We start from the raw sequence: 18,267 nt of genomic DNA on the forward strand, positions 1-18,267 counted from the left end.
AGACTGGGCTGGTTTAACCCCCAGAAACAGCTGACCAGAGGTTAACTCTTGAATCCCAGGCATCAGCCTGGGAATCCAGCATGGGACTGATCAATACCCCCTGAATTTGGGTGTCAGTGAGGAGGCCTAGGGAATCTATTGAGCCTTGGGCAGCCAATCAGTACCCATCCCAAGTATACACATGGACTTTGGACTCCCATAGAACAATGTGAGGTGCACTCTCACCCTGAACTCTTGGGGAAGGGTCTAGGCCCTGTCCTATATGAAATGACAGACTATGGACACCCCCATGGAGGGCCTCACCCTCCCTGGGGGAATGAGGGAATAAGGGGGGTTGGGGGGAGGGCACGGGAGGAGGGGAGGGAATGGGAGAGGGACCTGGAACTGACTTGTGTAGCAACCTCGTTTCTTATCTAAATTTAAACTGGAAAATAAAAATAAAAATAAAAAAGAAAGGTTTATTTCTTCTTCTCAGAAGAAAAGAATAAGAACCTAAAGAAATGAAGGAAGATTAAACTCAGTATCAGTGTTGTTAATAATTTTTAAACTGTCATTTGACCTGTCATTGATTCTTAGAACACCCTAATGGCACAGTAGTTGTAGTAAAGTCAGTCTCTAGATCATTTGTAGAGCAATGGGATTCATCCTCTGTAAACCAGTGCTCTGCCACCTACTAGAGAGGTGATGGCCAAATCATTGACTTTTCTGAGATCAAGGTATTTTTACCTACAGTAAAGAGTATTCTGCCACCCCTTTGCAGGATAATGTATGTGAGATGTCCTGTGTAAATGCTATAGGGCTGTGTGTATACAAAAATAACATTTATTAATTTCTAGCCACTGTCAGGCATAAAAAATAACCAGTTTAATATGACAGAGCTCTATTAGCCTTAGCTCTATGAAGATAAATATTGTGTTCCCTTCCATATGTCTGAACTCTCTCCATCAAGTTCCTTGATTAGAATGTAGTGGATATTCAACCAGTAATTGCTTGGCAAATGGATGGAGGCAAGCTGTTCTGTCATGGAAGTTTTGTTTCAGGGATTGGAGGCATTGTGGGATATTTGTACACTGTGTGTAATTTGTTTAATAAAAAGTTCAACAGCCAACAACTGCGCAGGAGGTATATGCAGGACTTCCAGAGACAGAGAGGGCTCTGGGAAGAAGAAAGGCAGTCACCAGCCAGACATGGAGAGGAGACATGGAAAAAGCAGGATGGGTGGTATGTGACAGAATGTAGATTAATAGAAAAGGGTTAATTTAAGTTAGAAGAGCTAGCTAAAGACAAGCCTAAGCTAAGGCCAAGCTTTCATAACTAATTGTAAGTCTCTGGGTCATTATTTGCAGACTGGTGACCCAAAGATAGTTCAGCAACAAAGCTTGCTACATGGAGGTCCACGTGTTTCTGTTCCATGGTGGGTTGTTAACTGTTATCTTCCCTTTCTATCTCCTCATTCCCCTCCATGACTCTGTGACCCTCACCATCCTCAGAGGCAGCTGGAAGATCTTTGAAAGAGCTATCCTTGCACTGTGGTGCTGCTTGGGGGCACCTGAGTGTTTTCCTGCGAAGAAAACAGCAGCAAAAGCACCACTCACTGCAGTTGTATGGCCCCTGGGCTGCCCACACATAAGCACCCACAGGCAGCGCCAGGAGCACAGCACACAAGACCACGGTGACATGCAAGAGACGCTCACGACCCTCCAGCCCACCATCATCTTTGCCTGTCACAAAGACCACACACTGGCCCTGGGCTGGAGGCTGACTCCTCAGGCTGAGGCATGCTTGATATTTTGTAGCAGGAAGGAGGCCATCCACGGCATATGTGTTGATTCCAGGGCCTATGTGGACCACTTTCTTCTGGAGAGCTTCATCAGATGTGATATAGAGGGTGAACCACTGCTCCTCTAGGAGGTTGGTCACTGTGAGCCACTCCAGCAAGATGCCACGCACCATCTGCTTGACCACCCGTAGATCAACATAGGCACTGCTCTCTGAGGAGATGGCAACAGAATGCAATCCAGGCATGGCCTGGGCAGTCTGGATGTAGAGTGAGATGACAAGGGAGCTTCTGCCAATGGAGTTGAAGGCCATACAAGTGTAATTACCACTGTCTATCAGATGAGCTGTTGGAATGACAAGCTGGGACAGAATGGAATCTTCCGTGGTTGATGAGGTCAACACTGGGTGAAAAGAAGAACAAAACAGCGGTGTACTTCCTTGGTGGACAACTGAGCAGTTCTATCAAGGTTAGGTCTTATTTATTAAGCATGTACCTTGTGTCAGGGGTCATCTTCCTAGAAACTCTATAGAGTAAACATAGCTATCTTTAACTCTAGTTTGAGGGGGTTTCAATACCCTTTTATGGCCACTGCAGGCACTAGGCATGTATGTGGTTCATAGACATACATGATGGTAAAACACTCCTTGGGCAGGCTAGTTTTTTGTCTGCTTGACACTAAGTTAAGTCGTTAGAGAGGAGGGATCATCAGTTGAGAAAATATCTCCATAAGATCAGGCTGTAGGCAAGCCTGAAGGGTATTTTCCTAATTGGTGATCAATGTGCGTGGGGCCACCCCTGGGCTGGTGGTCCTAGGTTCTGTAAAAGAGCAGGCTGAGAAAACCATACAAAACAAGACAGTAAGCAGTAACCCATCCATGGCTTCTGCATCTGCTCCTGCTCCATGTTCCTTCAAACACTGTTTGAGTTCCTGTCCTGACTTCCCTTTATTGATTAACAGTGATGAGGAACCATAAGAAAAATAAACCCTTTCCTATCCAAGTTTCTTTTGTCATGGTGCTCCATCACATCAAAAGTAAGTCATACACATAAAATAAATACATAAGACATCTGTGAAACAAGCAATGAAAGAGCATCTCTGGAAACATTTCTTGATTTTAAATTGATGAATCCTCTCTCTCTCTCTCTCTCTCTCTCTCTCTCTCTCTCTCTCTCTCTCTCTCTCTCAATGCTGTTAGCACTTAGCTCCCAGTCAATAGGGTAAGAGCAAAATAAAGGGAAAGTGAAAAATCCCATCAGTTGGGTATTTTTTAAACTACCTGGGGGGTTCATTATCACTTATGACAAGTCACTTGGCATCCCTTAAATTCTATTTCGTTTCAGCTGTTCTAGCATAGGAATAGTTAGAAGGCTAAAAATGTCCTTCCAGCTCTAACCTGCTCCTGGGGAAGCCCTTGCCTGGCTTTTACAAATTCTGAAATCTACTCCAAGAGAGGAAGTACAATCTCATGTCCCAGTTTTGGGCTCCTGGAAGTAGTTTTCTCCTTATAGGCCCTAATATAATTTTGAACTTTTATTGAAGTAAATGTTTAGTTTATATGTAGGACTTGCTATACTCACTTTATGGGGATCACTCAAGGGGAACACCACAGAAGTACACATGTAATAATTGACCCTGAACTCACTGAGTTTGAATCTCCAGAGTGGGGCTTTATAAATCTTATTTCAAATAAGCTCCCCACGTGGTTCTGGTGACACTTGCTAAAATAAATTCTAGCTAGGAAGTTTAGGATTCTAAAATGTTAATATTGTGTTTTTCATCTAAAAGTTACCCCCAAAACGTATTTGTTCATATATAATTCTACTAAAATTTACATAGTATATAAAATCATCAGCTCCTATATCTATTATATATGAGCTCCACATGTACCAACTTTAAATAGTGCTGATACTGGAATGCTACTTGGACTCTTTTCTATTCTGGAGAGTCAATGCACATATATGCCAATCTTACCTGCACCCATCCTTCATGACAGGTACAGCTTAAACCTCTGTAATGAAACAGACTCCTAACAGACCTCTACACCCGCCCCCATATAGACCCAGAGAGTACCTGTGGCTTACCATCAAATTCTCTCCACGTGCTCAGAGGATATTTCCATGCTATGGTTGGTAAGGGACTGGCTTGTGCCAAGCATTGCAGGGTCCCATTCTTTCCTACCTGGATAGTGACGTTGGCACTAGGGGTTGAGATATTTGGCTTCATACAAACACCAAGCTTGGTCTCACGTAAACTCTGCCCTGCCTTAGACACAGGGCTCTGGCATATCAGGTAAGAATTTACCAGTATAAATGGGGGACCAATGGACTTGACAAATTGAGCAAGCCCCCTCAAACGGCAGTCACATACCCAGGGATTGTTATGCAGTGCCAACACCATGCTGGAGAGAATCACAGCTCCACAACCATGCTGCTGGCGTTTCTGATAGACTGGCCAGTTCAAGAAGACACCCTTGGACACAACTGTCAGCCTATTGGAGGATATGTCAAGGTATGTCAGGTTGGCTAGGAAGTGGAGAGCCAACTCAGGGAGTGCATCGATCCTGTTGTGTTTGAGATCCAAGACCTGTAGGAGAGGGGTGGCGCGGAACGCTGTCCAGGGTACTGAACGGAGTTTGTTCCCCTCCAGTCTCAGCTCTCTAAGCTCTGGCAGGTCCTCCAGGGCGCCTAGGTGGATCACAGTGACATTGTTAAAGTTGAGCCAAAGGTATTCCAAGGTACTCATGTTGGTGAAAACCCCCCGGGGAAGTTCAAATAAGGGTGAGTTTTCGATTTTCACTTGTTTGAGTTCTTCAGGAAAGTTGCCCGGAATCTTTCCCAGAGACATAGACATGCACTGTAGACTCCTGTATAAGAAAGCAGAAAACTTGATAAGCACCAGGGAATTTAGAAGTGGTATTGGACAGATACCATCACTAAACATGGGAATTAAATAAAAATAATGGACTTGAAATAAAAGATTGATATTGGAAAAAAATGTTCTGCTCTATAAACTCCAGAAACAACTAAATGAATCCCACGGAGATTTAGCTGATTTCCCACAAGCTCTAAGCCTGTGTCACTCCATATCATCCCTAAATAAAATCCACTCCCCCCTCACGCCCTCTTCCTCTGGAATCATGTCAGCACAGCACACCTGCCAAAACTCTCCTCAGAGCAGGTGCACCCTGGCAGGCAGAAAGGCTGAGCTGCATGTATATCCCCAAAGACTAGAACTTGCAAGAAGCAGTAAAAAACAAAAGCCATATTTATCTGTAGGCGATGCCGTGTGTGTTTTGGGTAGGTATGGTCTCAGCTTCCGAATAGCAAATCCTATTATTGGTAATCCATGAAGAAGTAGGTCAGCACGGCCTCACTAGAGCCCTGAATACTCTGAGGTCTGTTACAGTCCAGCTCCCAGGCTTAGGCTAAGCCCATGTGGAAGGAGTTGTACCTGTTAACGAAAGTGAGAAAGTCCACCAAGCTCTGCTTCATGAGTTTGGAAAGAGAAGTATAGGTCAGACATCAAGTTCTATTTCTTTTCTACCTTGTCTCTTACAGAGTCCAGGGAAATAATTAGGTGTTGACATCCTGAGCACCACCACTCAGGAGTTGGCTAGAATGCATCTCAGTTCCCAGTTCACAAATAAGCCCCCAAATTCCAAAACAGATGATGAGCAACAAAGCAGTTCTGTGATTATGCCCTTGCTTGTTGTCTGCAAGCACCATGGGTAATGTGTTTGCTCATCCTTCTACTGCATTATGACAGCCGTTTCTGCAACTCACATAACCAGAATCAGAGATACATCGTGGGTACCCTTTCACACAGAAGTTTAAAAACACAAAGCCAAAGCTGTGAGGTCTGGGGCAAGAAACTTCATTGCATATCTTTCCCTTGGCTTTTCCAAAACAGGCCCCACACCACAAATAGCAAGTCTCAAGCATGCAAATGTCATCTATGGTAGGCCATATTACTCTACCACTCTTCACCTATTGACTATTTATTGTTTATCCACTGTAAGCTATGTTTGCCAGGCTCAATGGTAGTGAGAAAAACTCGTTGTAGGTATTTCCTCATTTATTCTTCTTTGTGTTTATGCCTCTGAGTCTGGAGGTTTGGAAGATATCTTCCTTCCTTCCTTCTTTTTTCTTTCTTTCTTCCTTTTTGGTTTTTTCAAGGCAGGGTTTCTCTGTGTAGCTTTGAAGCTTATCCTGGCACTTGCTCTGTAGACCAGACTGGCTTCAAACTCACAGATATCTGTCTTCCTCTGCCTCCAAGTGTTGGGGTTAAAGGCATGTGCCACCAACACTTGGTCTGGGAGATATCTTTTAATCTGTGAGCCTGTTTCTCCTCTACAGAATGAGAATATTAACAAACATCTCACAATGTGTCCAGAGATGCCCAATAACCTATCCCTAATAATGAAAGAGTTTTTAGATGAGCCAAAGTATCAGCTCTCTTATTAATTGGGGACACTTCAAGAAAATACCAAAATTCCATGGGTTCTTGTAAAACTCGTAATATACATTATACCCTACAAAAGGCTTCAGTGAAAACAAATCGGCTCAGTAGCTAACCAGTGAGGGGAAATGGGTCACCAGCTAAGCTGCTTACATCCCAGGCTTCCCACTCATGCCAGATGTGTTTGCTGGCATTCCTAGGCACTCTAACTCAACATTTGGGTACATCTTTGCAATTCCTTTCAAGGTAAAAAAATTCAAAGAGGGAGTGTGCTGTGCACACAAAGTCCATTTGAGATATGTTGCCGCTGATGCATTCAAAAGATGAAGAGTTGATCCTCAGCTGCAAGGAGTGATTTCACAAAGCAAAGTCCTTCCCAAAGCAGCCCACACCCAGCAGCAGGATGGGACAGACATCAGTGTCTGGCCAGTTTGACCTCAAAGAATCAATACTGAGTGATTTTTATTCCAGAACCCTCTGCCAAGTTTCCCAAGACTTAGTTGGGCTTGACTCTGCAATTCAATGGATGGGTATCTGAAAGCCAAGTAAATTCCTTTATTTCCTCTTATATTCAATATAAAAGCCAAAAATTAAAAAAGCTTGCTTTCCTACAATGTCTTGTCTGTCCACTCTTTGTGCTACTTAACATAAATTCAGATCTGCTCTCTTTCCTAGAAGTTGTGTTAGAGCGTGTAAGGAATGCCTACTTCCATGTCATCTTAGGAATCATTTGGGTTAGTCACCTCTGCAACTTCTCTTCTGATCACCATCCCCTTATTTTGCAAAGGGGCATAGGAAGTAGCTGTAGGGGAGGGGAGAGGGAACAATCAAAGCTAGCTTGGTGGCAGATCTGGCACTCAACAACAGCAGATGTAGCCAGGTCAGCCTTGGTGAGTGGCAGTCCATGTTGTCAAGCCCATGCTTAATCTCTGTCTCTGACACCATGCCCACTTTGTTGGTGGGCCCACAGAACAGATCACCTTATTTACTTAGTTATTGAACTCTTCCTCTGCTGAAGTTGCCTTTTCATGAGCATTTATACAAGTATCTTCACATCATTCACTCACTTGGAAAGATGTCTCCACATCCTTCTTCCTCAAATGTCTTTCTCGCCAGTTTTCTAACCATGCTTTTCCCAAGTCTCTGATCATCCAGCCAGTCACTGCCAATGAGTCAGTGAGTACTCACACATCTGGCCATTTCTCCTTGGGGATCAAATGTAAGACTATGTGTACTTCACAAAGTCCTACACACTGAAGATTTCCCTTCACCGATGTTTTATTAGTGTTGTCCCAGAAAAAGATTGTAATGCTACAGCTGTCCACTTCTGGATCATGCATGCTGTGGTCCTGCTAGTCCAACTAGCCAGCAGTCTGGTGGAAGGTTAACCACATGGGATCACTTCTTCCATAGAAAAGACAATGTTTTATTATTTCAGGAGTAGATAATTATTCTGCTTATGACTAAACCACCATCCATTGACTTACTGAATGCCTTATCACCATATGGTATTGTATACAGTATTGTTTCTGACCAAGGAACTCACTTCACCTGCAGAGAAAAGTGATAGTGGGCCCATCGTCATAGAATCCACTGGTCTTACCATGTTCCAGACCATCCTGAAGCAACTGGCCTTTTGAAGACACAGTTACAGCACCATTTGATGGCAGAAGCCTGGAGGGGTATGGCAGGGCTCTCTAGAAGGTAGTATATGCTTTGAATCCGTGTTCAATATATAGTGTGGTTTCTTCCATAACCAGGATGAATCATGAGTGGAATAGGGTATTATTCACTCACGGTCACCCCTAGTGACTCACTAGGAAAAATTTTTTTCCTTCCTGGTCCCATGACCTTAAGTTCTGTTGGCCTAGAAGTTTTGGTTCCAGGAGCAGGAGTACTCCTGCCAGAAAACACACACACACACACACACACACACACACACACACACACACACACACACACAAATTTCACTTGTCTTAAAATGTAACATCAATTAAGAGACTATCAGTGATTGTTATATTTAAAATTTGAAATACCAAAAGAGTGCCTCTCAAGGGACATTGCCACCTATTCTAAGACTTATAATGTGTTTTTAGTTATATGAGGGATAATTATATTGTGCTAGTCATAGTTGTGACCTGGTCGTTGTTTTCATTTGGAAATTAAGCATGACATAAGGAGGTATGAGTGTGTGCCAAGTTGACAAATGGGGGGACTTGTGATGGCTAGTCCTAGTTGTCAACTTGATTAGTATAGGGTTTACTAAAACCCGAGCAGCAAGCAGCTGGGCACACTTGTGAGGGATTCTTTTTTTCTTTAAATTATTTGAAGTGGGAAGATTCATTTATTTTTCTTCTGAGGCTGGGTTTCTTTGTGTGACAGCCCTGGCTGTCCTGGAACTCAATTTGTAGACTGCGCTGGCCTCACAGAGATTTGCCAGCCTCTACCTCCCAAGTGCTGAGATTAAAGGCATGTGCCACCATTGCCTGGACTCCCTTCTTATCTTTTGACAACAATGTCTGACTGAGATGGTCCCTTGACCACCCATCCTGTGAATATGCCAGTGACAGAAATGCAAAAGAGGACATTTCAAAACTCCCTTGAAATATTCAAGCCATATGACCCATATGAGATGTTGGAAATAATGATGTTTGAAAACACTTCCATGATTCTCCAGTTTTTCCTTGTTGAGGTAACTGTTGGTTTCCAGATGGTGAGGTTTCTATTAGCCTAGGTCTTTGAGTAAGTGAAATAGACACCCCCTCCATCATTCCCCACTCACTCGATGGGCAGACTGCCAGAGCAAGAATGAGTCATTATATGCTAAGCTTCTAAAGTGTGGAAGCTGCTGCCATAGCGTAAGCTGGATACGTCCTACCTGGAATGTCCTTGAAAGTAAACCACATACTCAATTATCCTGAGCAGATTCAGCTCTAGCTTTCTGAACAAGCTCTTTGGGTCCCTTGATTAACAGCCTAACTTGACAGCTTGCATCCTCTTTCCAGCCCATAACTTGGATTTGCCTTTTTGTATCCTGCAACATGGAAAGGCAACTGAAAATAAGTGACTTTGAACATACCATCTGTGTAGGCAGGAGGAATACAACCATGCTGTAGTCTGGAAAATATATAATGGAGATTCCACGAAACCATGTAAACTTGATGACATTGGTTTGCAACTGCTAAACTAGCCACCCAGGGCCAGTGTACCACAGGACCTCCATAGCCCAGGTGGCAGCTGGCCTTTATGATAGAAAACCAGAAATTGTTTTTCTAGGCTATTCAGAGAACATTCAGTTTTCAGAGGATGAGTTATACTAAAAAGGCAGTATATAAACTAGATGTTGTTTATTTATTCATTTGCCAGAGGAGTTTGTTTTAGTAACACAAATACTCATTAGAACAATCCAGAATGACTCTTCCCTACAAGAGAAAAATCAGGGGAGACAAACACATAAAGGAAAGCTGATACATGGACACAAAGAGGCCAGCCATCTTGCAGGTAATGGTCACTCACACCCTGAAGGAAGTCCTTCTGGATTTTGGTCCCCATCCCCAATTTCTCTCTTTCTCCTCTCCTTCCTCCTCCTCAATCTCTTGGCCAATATTGAGTATACTAATTTTATTTTTTGCTTCCAAGTTCCTGATTTTTCTTCCACAGAGTTCAATAAGGCTAATTGGACGTTGTCTCTAGTTTGTCATTTGCTCTTGTAAACAATGCTTTACTGGATCACGTCCATGTCCATTAACTCACATGCAGTCCACACTTGCTTTTCATTCATTCCATTTGCAATGACAAAGCCTGTGACATTCATTATATGGTTTAGTTAGCAGAAATTATGTTGATAACTGATGTAGACAAGGCCATTACTGTTCAACCAAAAAACTGTTCTTGCTAATGGTGATGACTCATAAGTTATAATCAAATGCAACCTTCGGAGAGTGGTGACAGAAGAACATGTAAGTTTGCTGAATCTATTACCATGTGCAAAATGTTCACGTGGCTCTGATTCCATGTTTCAGTGGCTGCCAAAAATTCATTTTTCATGTTAAATATGGTGTGGACTGTCCTTCAGAGGTCAATACTGAATAAAGACATAATGTCCAGAAAGTTGTCAAAGATATGGATTCCAAAAGATACTCCATCTTTACCTTGTATACATATTTAGTTCTTTGGTTCTCAGTTCTGTAAAATCAAATATCCTGGCCTCCAGAAGGGGCTGTTAGGAACATTTTGTAAGATTTTTTTGCAAATAAGAAGGAGATATATCAAGTCAACATTCACATGAGGTGAAGTATCCTGTGTGGTGGTAATTAAATGATGTCCTGGGGTCACTTCTGACTCTGAAAGCTCACAGTTGTTACCCAAAGACTTGATACCCATCTTCTCTGTAGACAAGGAATACATGGGGTCTTCTGCTAGGAGCATCCACTCACTCTGTAGACAAGGAATAAATGGGGTATTCTGCTAAGAGCATCTATTCACTCCTGTGCATAAGCATCCTTGCTGTCTCTGCCTTGGGCAGAACTCAGCAGGAATTCTCCTCTGAAATAGCCTGCTGCATGACCAGAAAAGCTCCTAGGTCCTCTCCAAAACCAAGGACAGTTCAGAAAACATTGTAAAGCCTGCTCTATGGGAATGGGCTGGGTGTAAGACAAGATGGGCATGACAGTTCCCTCTGTTATAGATGATTCTTGGTTCTCCCCAGTCTGGCAAGCTGAGAGCAAGAGAGCAGTACTCTAGGGCATTTACAAGCATCTCAAAAAGTTGTATGTTAGAATTCAGTGAGGTGGGCACAATATGGAAGAAGTGTGTGTGTGTGTGTGTGTGTGTGTGTGTGTGTGTGTGTGTTCAAAAACGTGGCTAATGTATAGAAAGACTGTGTGGGGTGTCTAGGAGTTGGCATAAATGCAAGCATGAATGAACATAGAGGATGGTAAGGAGTTTCCAATAGAACCAGCTGTCCAACTGCCTGGTCAAAAGCTAGAGCTGCCACTCTCTGGTAGCAGTACCATGGTGGGCCAGGTAGTAAATCTGTTTCACAAATGTTTTGTCTCCCATCATCACCTTCAGAGGATTAGTATCTTTGCTTGCCTTGTTAAAGTTGCATTTGGCCATGAGACTCTCTTTGGCAGATATAATATGGGCAGAAGCAATCTCACACTAAGATATTTAGAGGTATTGCTTGATTTTACAAATTCCTCTTATGCCATCTGAGAAAAGTCTGTCCCAGGGAGCCACTGTTACTCTCCACCTCTGGGCCCCAATGGGACATACACCTACAGACACAGTGTAAAAGTAAGTGTCTTAATGCTGCATACCAGAGAGTTTTTGCTTTTATTTGTTATGTGCAGAAACTGGCTGATACAGGCAAAATACTTAACACCTGCTTCTTCTCCAGGAAACTAGAGAGGAAAACGATGCCTGTGGTTACTAAGAGTTGTTATGAGAATCAGGTGAGTTATTGCCTATTGAAGTACTTTGGACACTTGCTGGCACATAGTAAGTGCTTAATAACAATAGTAGCTGTTGTTGGTGTAAATGCACATGTATGCAAGTACCCAAACAATAAGGATGGCTGAGCACACAAATCAGGTGTGAAAGTGTGTGAGACGGAAGAGGGAGAGCGGCTAAGCAGGTGTGAGTGGGGAGGCAGGCTCAGCAGAAGTATTCATTGATGCGCCTGCTACCCCTGACTCCCCAGAGCTGGGAGTCCAGGCTGGAGCGCGCTGAGAGAAGCCTATCTGCCTCACTGAGGCTGCTCCTGGACAGCTCCTCCGAGCCATCCTCGCTGTGGCCGAGTCTTTCCAAATTAACATAGGCACCGGAAGCCTCTGCAGAGCCCCCAGTGCGGCACTTGTGGCAGCGTCTTCGGAGAGCGCCACAGCAGACCAGCAGGGTGGGAGGCATCGCGATGATGGCCGCCACGCTGATCACCACCATGTTGATGAGCCGCTGGGTGCCCTCTGCGTCTACCACCTCATCGGTAGAGAAGATGACACACTGTTCCTTCGTAGGCACCAGGCCCCGCACACAGACACACGCCACATACTTGGTCTTTGGAGCAAGCCCCTCGATGGTGACACTAGTCTCCCCAGGCTCCACAGTCACCCTCCGCATGTCTCGCTGCCCAAAGACGGCGTAAAGGACACTAAAGGCAGTTGTGTTCCCAGCTTGAGGGGCCTTCCACACCAGCGACACACTGTGGTACGTATCTCCCAACACCTTGAGAGAACTGACCATCTGGGCTTCCTGGTGCTCTGCTTGCTCTCTGGAGAACTCTCCTGGGACGTCCATCTGAAAGTGCTGGAGCTCCAACTCCCTCTTTACGCTGGGCACCGAGGGCTTGGTAGCCGGGGCTAAAGGCTCGGGGAAACGGGGAACATGCCTGGCCACCAGTTTGTTGTTGTAAGCAGCAGCTTCTGCTCCCTCCCCTGTCCTTGCCCACAGGGCCCCCGGAATCCCACTAAATCCTGTAGAAGTCTGGGGCTCGGTGACAATCAAGGAGATCAGGGTCTCAGAAGCCCCTAGGAAGTTCTTGGCCTGGCAGATGTAGTCTCCGGAGTCAAAGAGAGACACCACCGGCAGATCCAGCAAAGTCCAGCTTGAGCCATCACTGGAGACTTCCTGGTGCACTAGGGAGAGAAGAGGCCAGTATGAAGGAACGAATGAATGGTCTTCACAGGCTCCCTTGTAAGGCCAAGGTCACACACAGCCCCTGGTCTACACACACTGTAGTGAACACCGCTCATCCCAAGAAAATAGCGGCATGCACTCAAGTCTCAAGTCCTTCAAGGCCAGCTCCCTGGATTAGTCGAGAATAAATTGCCTAAGTACAACTAACTACCTTCTAGGCTGCTGTAGAAGTGGCCCCTCAGGGAAGCAGCGAGGGCACTGGGGGTAGGTAGGTACAGGGGTGAGTAGGAGGCAGAGAGGACGATCTGGAGGTGCCATACCTACCCCTGCACACTCCCAATGACACACCTAACAAGCACCCTCACCTTTGTGTTTTTACACAGTGGAGCCTTGTGAGCCCCTTTGCAAACTGGTCCAAAGCCCCTATCCTAGAGCAACAGTCACCAGCCTCGCTGAGGGGGACAAAAGAAAGCTGGGAGGGATGCGAGATTTTCCGGGTAGTTGCCAAGACATTATTTCTCCTAGACCTGTTTCCTGCCTGTGAATGGCCGTGATTCTTGTCCCTGCTGCCACCATGACAGAGATGATCCAACTCAGCCGGAAGAGACACCTGTTCCACACTCTGAAGCCAGGGCTGGGCTGACTGGAATTTAGCTTCTTCATATATGAGCTGTGTGATACGGGGCAAGCATTTACCTCTCAGGACTTCCATGTATGTGTCTGAAGAGAAGATAATCAGGTTGCTTTGGACAGTTATGGGTTGGTTTGGCTCCAGGTGGGGGTGGTTCTGAGAGAAGGTCTCATGTAACACAGTCTACTAACCCCTAACTCTGTGTAGCTAAGATTGGCCTTGAACTTCTGGTCTTCCTGCCTCACAAGTGCTAGGCTACAGACTCAGATCACTATGCCCAAGCTCACGTGCTTTTTAAAGTTGAATGACATAATGGACATATTTTACTTAACATAACGTTGGACCCATAAAAAGATCTCAACAGATAGCGATTCCATCATTATTTATCCCTGATGCTTCTGGGTTAATATTTTAAAAGCAAAAACCTGCTAAAATGTTAAATACGCCAAGAGTATTTTGTAAAAATCAATTTTTGTGCTGGGCAGGGCAGCACACACCTTTAATCCTACCACCCGTGAGGCAGAGCCAGACAGATGTTTGAGTTCAAGGCTAGCCTGAACTACAGAGTGAGTTCCAGAACAGCCAGGGCTACACAGAGAAACCCTTACTCAAAACAACAAAACAAAACAAAAAAATCAGCTTTGTATAACTCCCAACATGGGCCTCTGATAATAAAGTTTCTGATAATAAAGAGACTAATGAGAAATAACAGGATGGGTTGAGAGTCATTGTCATAATCAATGTCCAGTCTAGGACCAGATTCTAGCCAATTGTATTCAGGCAGATCAGAGCCCCGCCTGGCGTATACCAACTGCTGCTGATTCTGTCTACTTTCCATTTGGGAAGCTGACCCACCTGTATCAATTCAGCACTCAACCCAGAAGGCCTGTTGCTCACACACCTGTGCCATTGAAGGGACGTCCATTGGCTCTCCTCCAGCTCATTTCAGGACCTGGGACCCCAGTTGCTCCACAGCGCAGCAATACCGTGCTGCCCAAAGGGGATATGATGCTGGTCACCCCTGGACGGAGCTCTGGGCTCTGACACTTTCTCAACTCCAGCTGGTTGAAGGCCACTCCAGCCAGGCTTCGTGGGCTGGCACACCTCAGTCTAGGCTCGATGAAGACCAAGTTTGAAGCCCAGCCATTTAGGAGATGAACCAGGTCATAGAGTCGACAGTCACATACCCAGGGGTTGTCCTGGAGCCCTGCAGAAGTGAGAGAGTAAGCAAGAGGTTAACCCTAGATCTCCAGGTCCAGCTGCATGTTTTCTCTGGGAGGATGGGGCAGTTTTCCCACTCAGAGTCAACAGAACTGACCACTGACCCCAGCTCTTTACCTTGCTAAATGTGTGCCCTGACACTTGGTTTTTCATCTTCATTCAAGAACTAGAAGTCACTCAAAAACACTCACTGGGTCTGAGAGATGGCTGGATGAATAAAGCACTTGTCTCTTTATTTGTGAATAAAGCATGGGTCTGAGGATCAGAGTTTGAATTTCCTCATACACATAAAAGCCAGGCAGGCATGGTGGAAGCCTGTATTTCTCAAGCTAGGAAGGCAGAAGCAGTGAATCCCCGAACAAGCTGTAGTTTAGACTAGCTGAATCAGTGAGCTCTGGGTTAGCAGGAGACCCTGCCTCAATAAATAAAATGGAGAATGACCATGGAAGACAATTGACATCAACTTCAGGCTTATACATTCACATGCATGTGAGCCTGCTCACACACACATGCCCATACACATTCAAGCATTCATGCACACATGCTACATACACATAAATGTGCCAAAAGACTGACTCAGTGACTATAAGGATGGGCAGTCTCACTCACGAGTGACAAACACTGAAAATTGTATCCGCCTCATTAGAAGCCATCAAATTGATTATAAAAATTTTAGCATGTGTGCTGTATTATTTGGCAAGTTCACGCCTCAGCTCCTGTCTTTCAGATGAGTTTACATACACGTACTAAGAATACATGGCTGAGAACAGTCTCTGGCATGCAAGGTGTTAATGAGACAGTGGAAACAATCTGGAGACCTTTGAAGGGGGCTGGCTGCATTAATGTGGAAAGCAAACTTGTCCCATTTGTAGTCATTTTGAAAGATTTCTGAGATAGATTGTTGAATGAAAAAATTGATGATGGCTAATACATATAATATGATTTTTAAAAAAATGTAACACAAGGGGCTGGAGATGGCTCCATGGTTAGGAGCACTGGCTGCTCTTCCAGAGGACCTGGCATCCATATGTAGGCTCACACTCATCTGTAACTCCAGACACAGGGGACACAACACCCTCTTCTGGCCTCTGAGGGCACTAGACATACAGGTGGCAGACAGACAAATACATAAAAAATTGTAACATCATACAGTTTTTCTGTGTGTGTGTGTGTGTGTGTGTGTGAGAGAGAGAGAGAGAGAGAGAGAGAGAGAGACAGAGAGAATGAGAGAGAGACAGAGAGACAGAGAGAGAGGGAGAGAGAGACAAAGAGTATAATTGTGTATACATGTGAATGTATTGTAAAAGGTAAAGATCTTTTAAGTAAACCTGAAAATTAGTAGCTGCCCTTGGGTAAGGGGTTAGGATAGGAAAAGGGACAACCCCAGAGAAGTGAGGAAACAAGGAAGACCCTAAGAGAGACAGACATACCTGGATCCACCAGGAAGTGGGTTGAGGACCAGGTCACTGTAAATCTCTATTTCTCACCCCAAGGCACTTCCCAAAACTCAGCCACCTTCCCACAGATGGCCTGGCACCATAGAGATAACCCATCGCTTATTCCCACAGCTAAACACTGAGCCGAATTCAAGGAACCCAGTGACAGAGAGGGAGGACTGATGAGCAAAGGGGTTAAGACTGGGCTGGTTTAACCCCCAGAAACAGCTGACCTGACAAGGGTTAGCTCTTGAATCCCAGACTGATGCCTGGAAATCCATCATGGGACAGATCAAGACCCCCTGAATGTAGGTGTCAGTGAGGAGGCCTAGGCAATCTATGGGGCCTTGGGTAGTAGATCAGTATTTATCCTGGGTATACAAATGTACTTTGGGTGCCTAACCAAAAATGAGAGATGCACTCTCACCCTGGACTCTTGGGGTAGGGTCTAGGTCCTGCCCTGGATGAAATGACAGACTATGGACACCCCCATGGAGGGCCTCACCCTCCCTGGGGAAATGAGGGGTCACTGGGGGGGTTGGTGGCAGGGTGTGGGAGGAGGGAAAGGAAAGGGAGAGGGACCTGGGATTGACATGTGAAGCAACCTTGTTTCTAATTTAAATTTAAAAATAAAAATTAAAAAACCAAAACAATGCTTCCTTAACACCTGGACTGCCTGGTGAAATCTCCTGCTCATTGCTTATCAAACACTTCCTGCTTCTGACAGCCCCCTGCCCCACTCCTCAGCATCTCCCGTCTAACAACCTCTGCCCCATCCAACGCCACATTGCTCTGAATAAGCTTGTACGGAAACCCTCAATAAACAGAGCTTGATCAGTTTGTCTTGCTCTCATTCTCTGCGTCTCCTGTCTCCCATTTGTCTCCCCTCAGGTTAACCCACATTGACTTAGCCCCATGAGTCGGGGCAGAAGAGGAAATAGACAATATCTCCTGAGTATATTGGGAGCACGGAGGGAGGGGGTGGGGAGGGGAGAATGGGAGGGGGGAGAACATGAAGGATCAGTTTTCCTATTTCTAATGCTGGAATACGAGGTGGCTCTGTTTGACTGGAGCTACTAAACCTGAGATGAATGCCGACATCATTACTTCCGGTGTAGAAGGATGCCATCTTGATTACCTAGGACTAGTCTGGCACGGTGACCAGAAAGAAAGGGTCCAGTCTTCAGGTGAGCCCAGGTATCTAGCAGCTCCAGAGGAAGCCTCATCAGCAGGTTGCTGGAGAGGTCCAGGAAAGTAAGGTTTTCCAGGAAGTGCGCAGCCTCAGGTGGCAAGGTCACCAGGCGATTGGCCTGCAGGTCCAGCAGCTGCAGCTGTGGAGCATCCTTGAGAGCAGCCCAGGGGAAAGCAGCCAGGCGGTTCCCAGGCAGACGCAGCTCTCTTAGGCGGTGCAGGCCCCTGAGCATGAGGGCACTGAGCTCGCTTAGAGCATTGTAGGGCAGCCACAGCTGTTCCAGATGGCCCAGAGGCCTGAAAGCTTCTCCAGGCACCCTGCGGATGGCAGTTCGCTCCAGGCACAGCCTGCAGGTGTCCGGAGGAATCGAAGCTGGGGGCAGTGTCAAGTCAGGGTCGCTGCACACCACTGTCCTGGTCACAGAAATGGGGGGGATATTTGATTGAACAAGCATCCTTCCCTTATGAGACCCCAGATTAGCTTGCAACAACAGATACCCCTGCAGTGTCTAGTGTCTAAGTAGGTGGACGGAGTACCTCAGAACACGTAATCAAAGTCATAGTGCCTGTCTGCTGCTGTTGATAATGTAGCCAAGGAAGAGAGAGCCTAATACATAGAGAGACCCTAATATATAGTGCATACACATACAGTGCCTATGTGTGTGAGCAGGATGTTAACAAGGAAGGTTTGGATATGGGTAATGGAAAGGAACTGATAGGGCAATTGTTCCTAAACAGTTGAGAAAATGGACAAGGGAGGACTCAAAGGGTAGGACTAGCCTAACATGAGCCACTCTAAAAAACTGGGCACTAAGAGAACGGGGAAACATCTATCTAGGTGCCCATATTGCCCCCTGTCAGCCACCTCCCAACACACACAGCTGCATCTGTAATTCCCAGAGGTACACATAAT

At 45.4% G+C, this 18,267-nt stretch overlaps 2 protein-coding genes across 3 annotated transcripts; both read right to left on the reverse strand.

Moving 5' to 3' along the window:
- Window positions 1-1,422: 1,422 nt before the first annotated feature.
- Lrit2 (leucine rich repeat, Ig-like and transmembrane domains 2) lies at window positions 1,423-5,044 on the reverse strand. 2 transcript variants are annotated; one of them, XM_021231525.2, is made up of 4 exons: window positions 4,935-5,044; window positions 3,863-4,644; window positions 3,805-3,816; window positions 1,423-2,198 (listed from the first exon to the last, which is right to left on the reverse strand). In XM_021231525.2, exons 1-4 carry the CDS (start codon window positions 5,042-5,044, stop codon window positions 1,423-1,425), a joined length of 1,680 nt encoding a protein of 559 aa, XP_021087184.2. The 2 variants fall into 2 exon arrangements, with proteins under 2 accessions (XP_021087184.2, XP_005077670.2); XM_005077613.3 differs by lacking the exon at window positions 3,805-3,816 and having other exon boundaries at window positions 1,423-2,180.
- A 4,527-nt stretch (window positions 5,045-9,571) lies between these two features.
- On the reverse strand, window positions 9,572-17,809 carry Lrit1 (leucine rich repeat, Ig-like and transmembrane domains 1). The gene is made up of 3 exons (XM_005077614.2): window positions 17,302-17,809; window positions 14,408-14,713; window positions 9,572-12,874 (listed from the first exon to the last, which is right to left on the reverse strand). The coding sequence occupies exons 1-3, from the start codon at window positions 17,807-17,809 to the stop codon at window positions 11,898-11,900; spliced, it is 1,791 nt and encodes a 596-aa protein (XP_005077671.2). The 3' UTR covers window positions 9,572-11,897.
- Between the last annotated feature and the right edge of the window lie 458 nt (window positions 17,810-18,267).

Source organism: Mesocricetus auratus, unplaced genomic scaffold (genome assembly GCF_017639785.1).
Source record: "Mesocricetus auratus isolate SY011 unplaced genomic scaffold, BCM_Maur_2.0 Super-Scaffold_100006, whole genome shotgun sequence".
Lineage (NCBI taxonomy): Eukaryota > Metazoa > Chordata > Mammalia > Rodentia > Cricetidae > Mesocricetus > Mesocricetus auratus.

Bases quoted from the DNA above. Each gene is read 5' to 3' on its own strand.
- Lrit2 (XM_021231525.2), bottom strand. From the start codon at position 5,044: ATGGCTTTTGTTTTTTACTGCTTCTTGCAAGTTCTAGTCTTTGGGGAT. The intron at 4,645-4,934 runs GTGTGCTGTGCT...TTTCTTATACAG, and splicing joins TCTGAGGAGAGTTTTGGCAG to GAGTCTACAGTGCATGTCTA.
- Lrit1 (XM_005077614.2), bottom strand. From the start codon at position 17,809: ATGCTTGTTCAATCAAATATCCCCCCCATTTCTGTGACCAGGACAGTG. The intron at 14,714-17,301 runs GTAATCAAGATG...TCACTTCTGCAG, and splicing joins CCGTGCCAGACTAGTCCTAG to GGCTCCAGGACAACCCCTGG. The intron at 12,875-14,407 runs GTGTGTGAGCAA...TTCTCTCCCTAG, and splicing joins ACGTCCCTTCAATGGCACAG to TGCACCAGGAAGTCTCCAGT.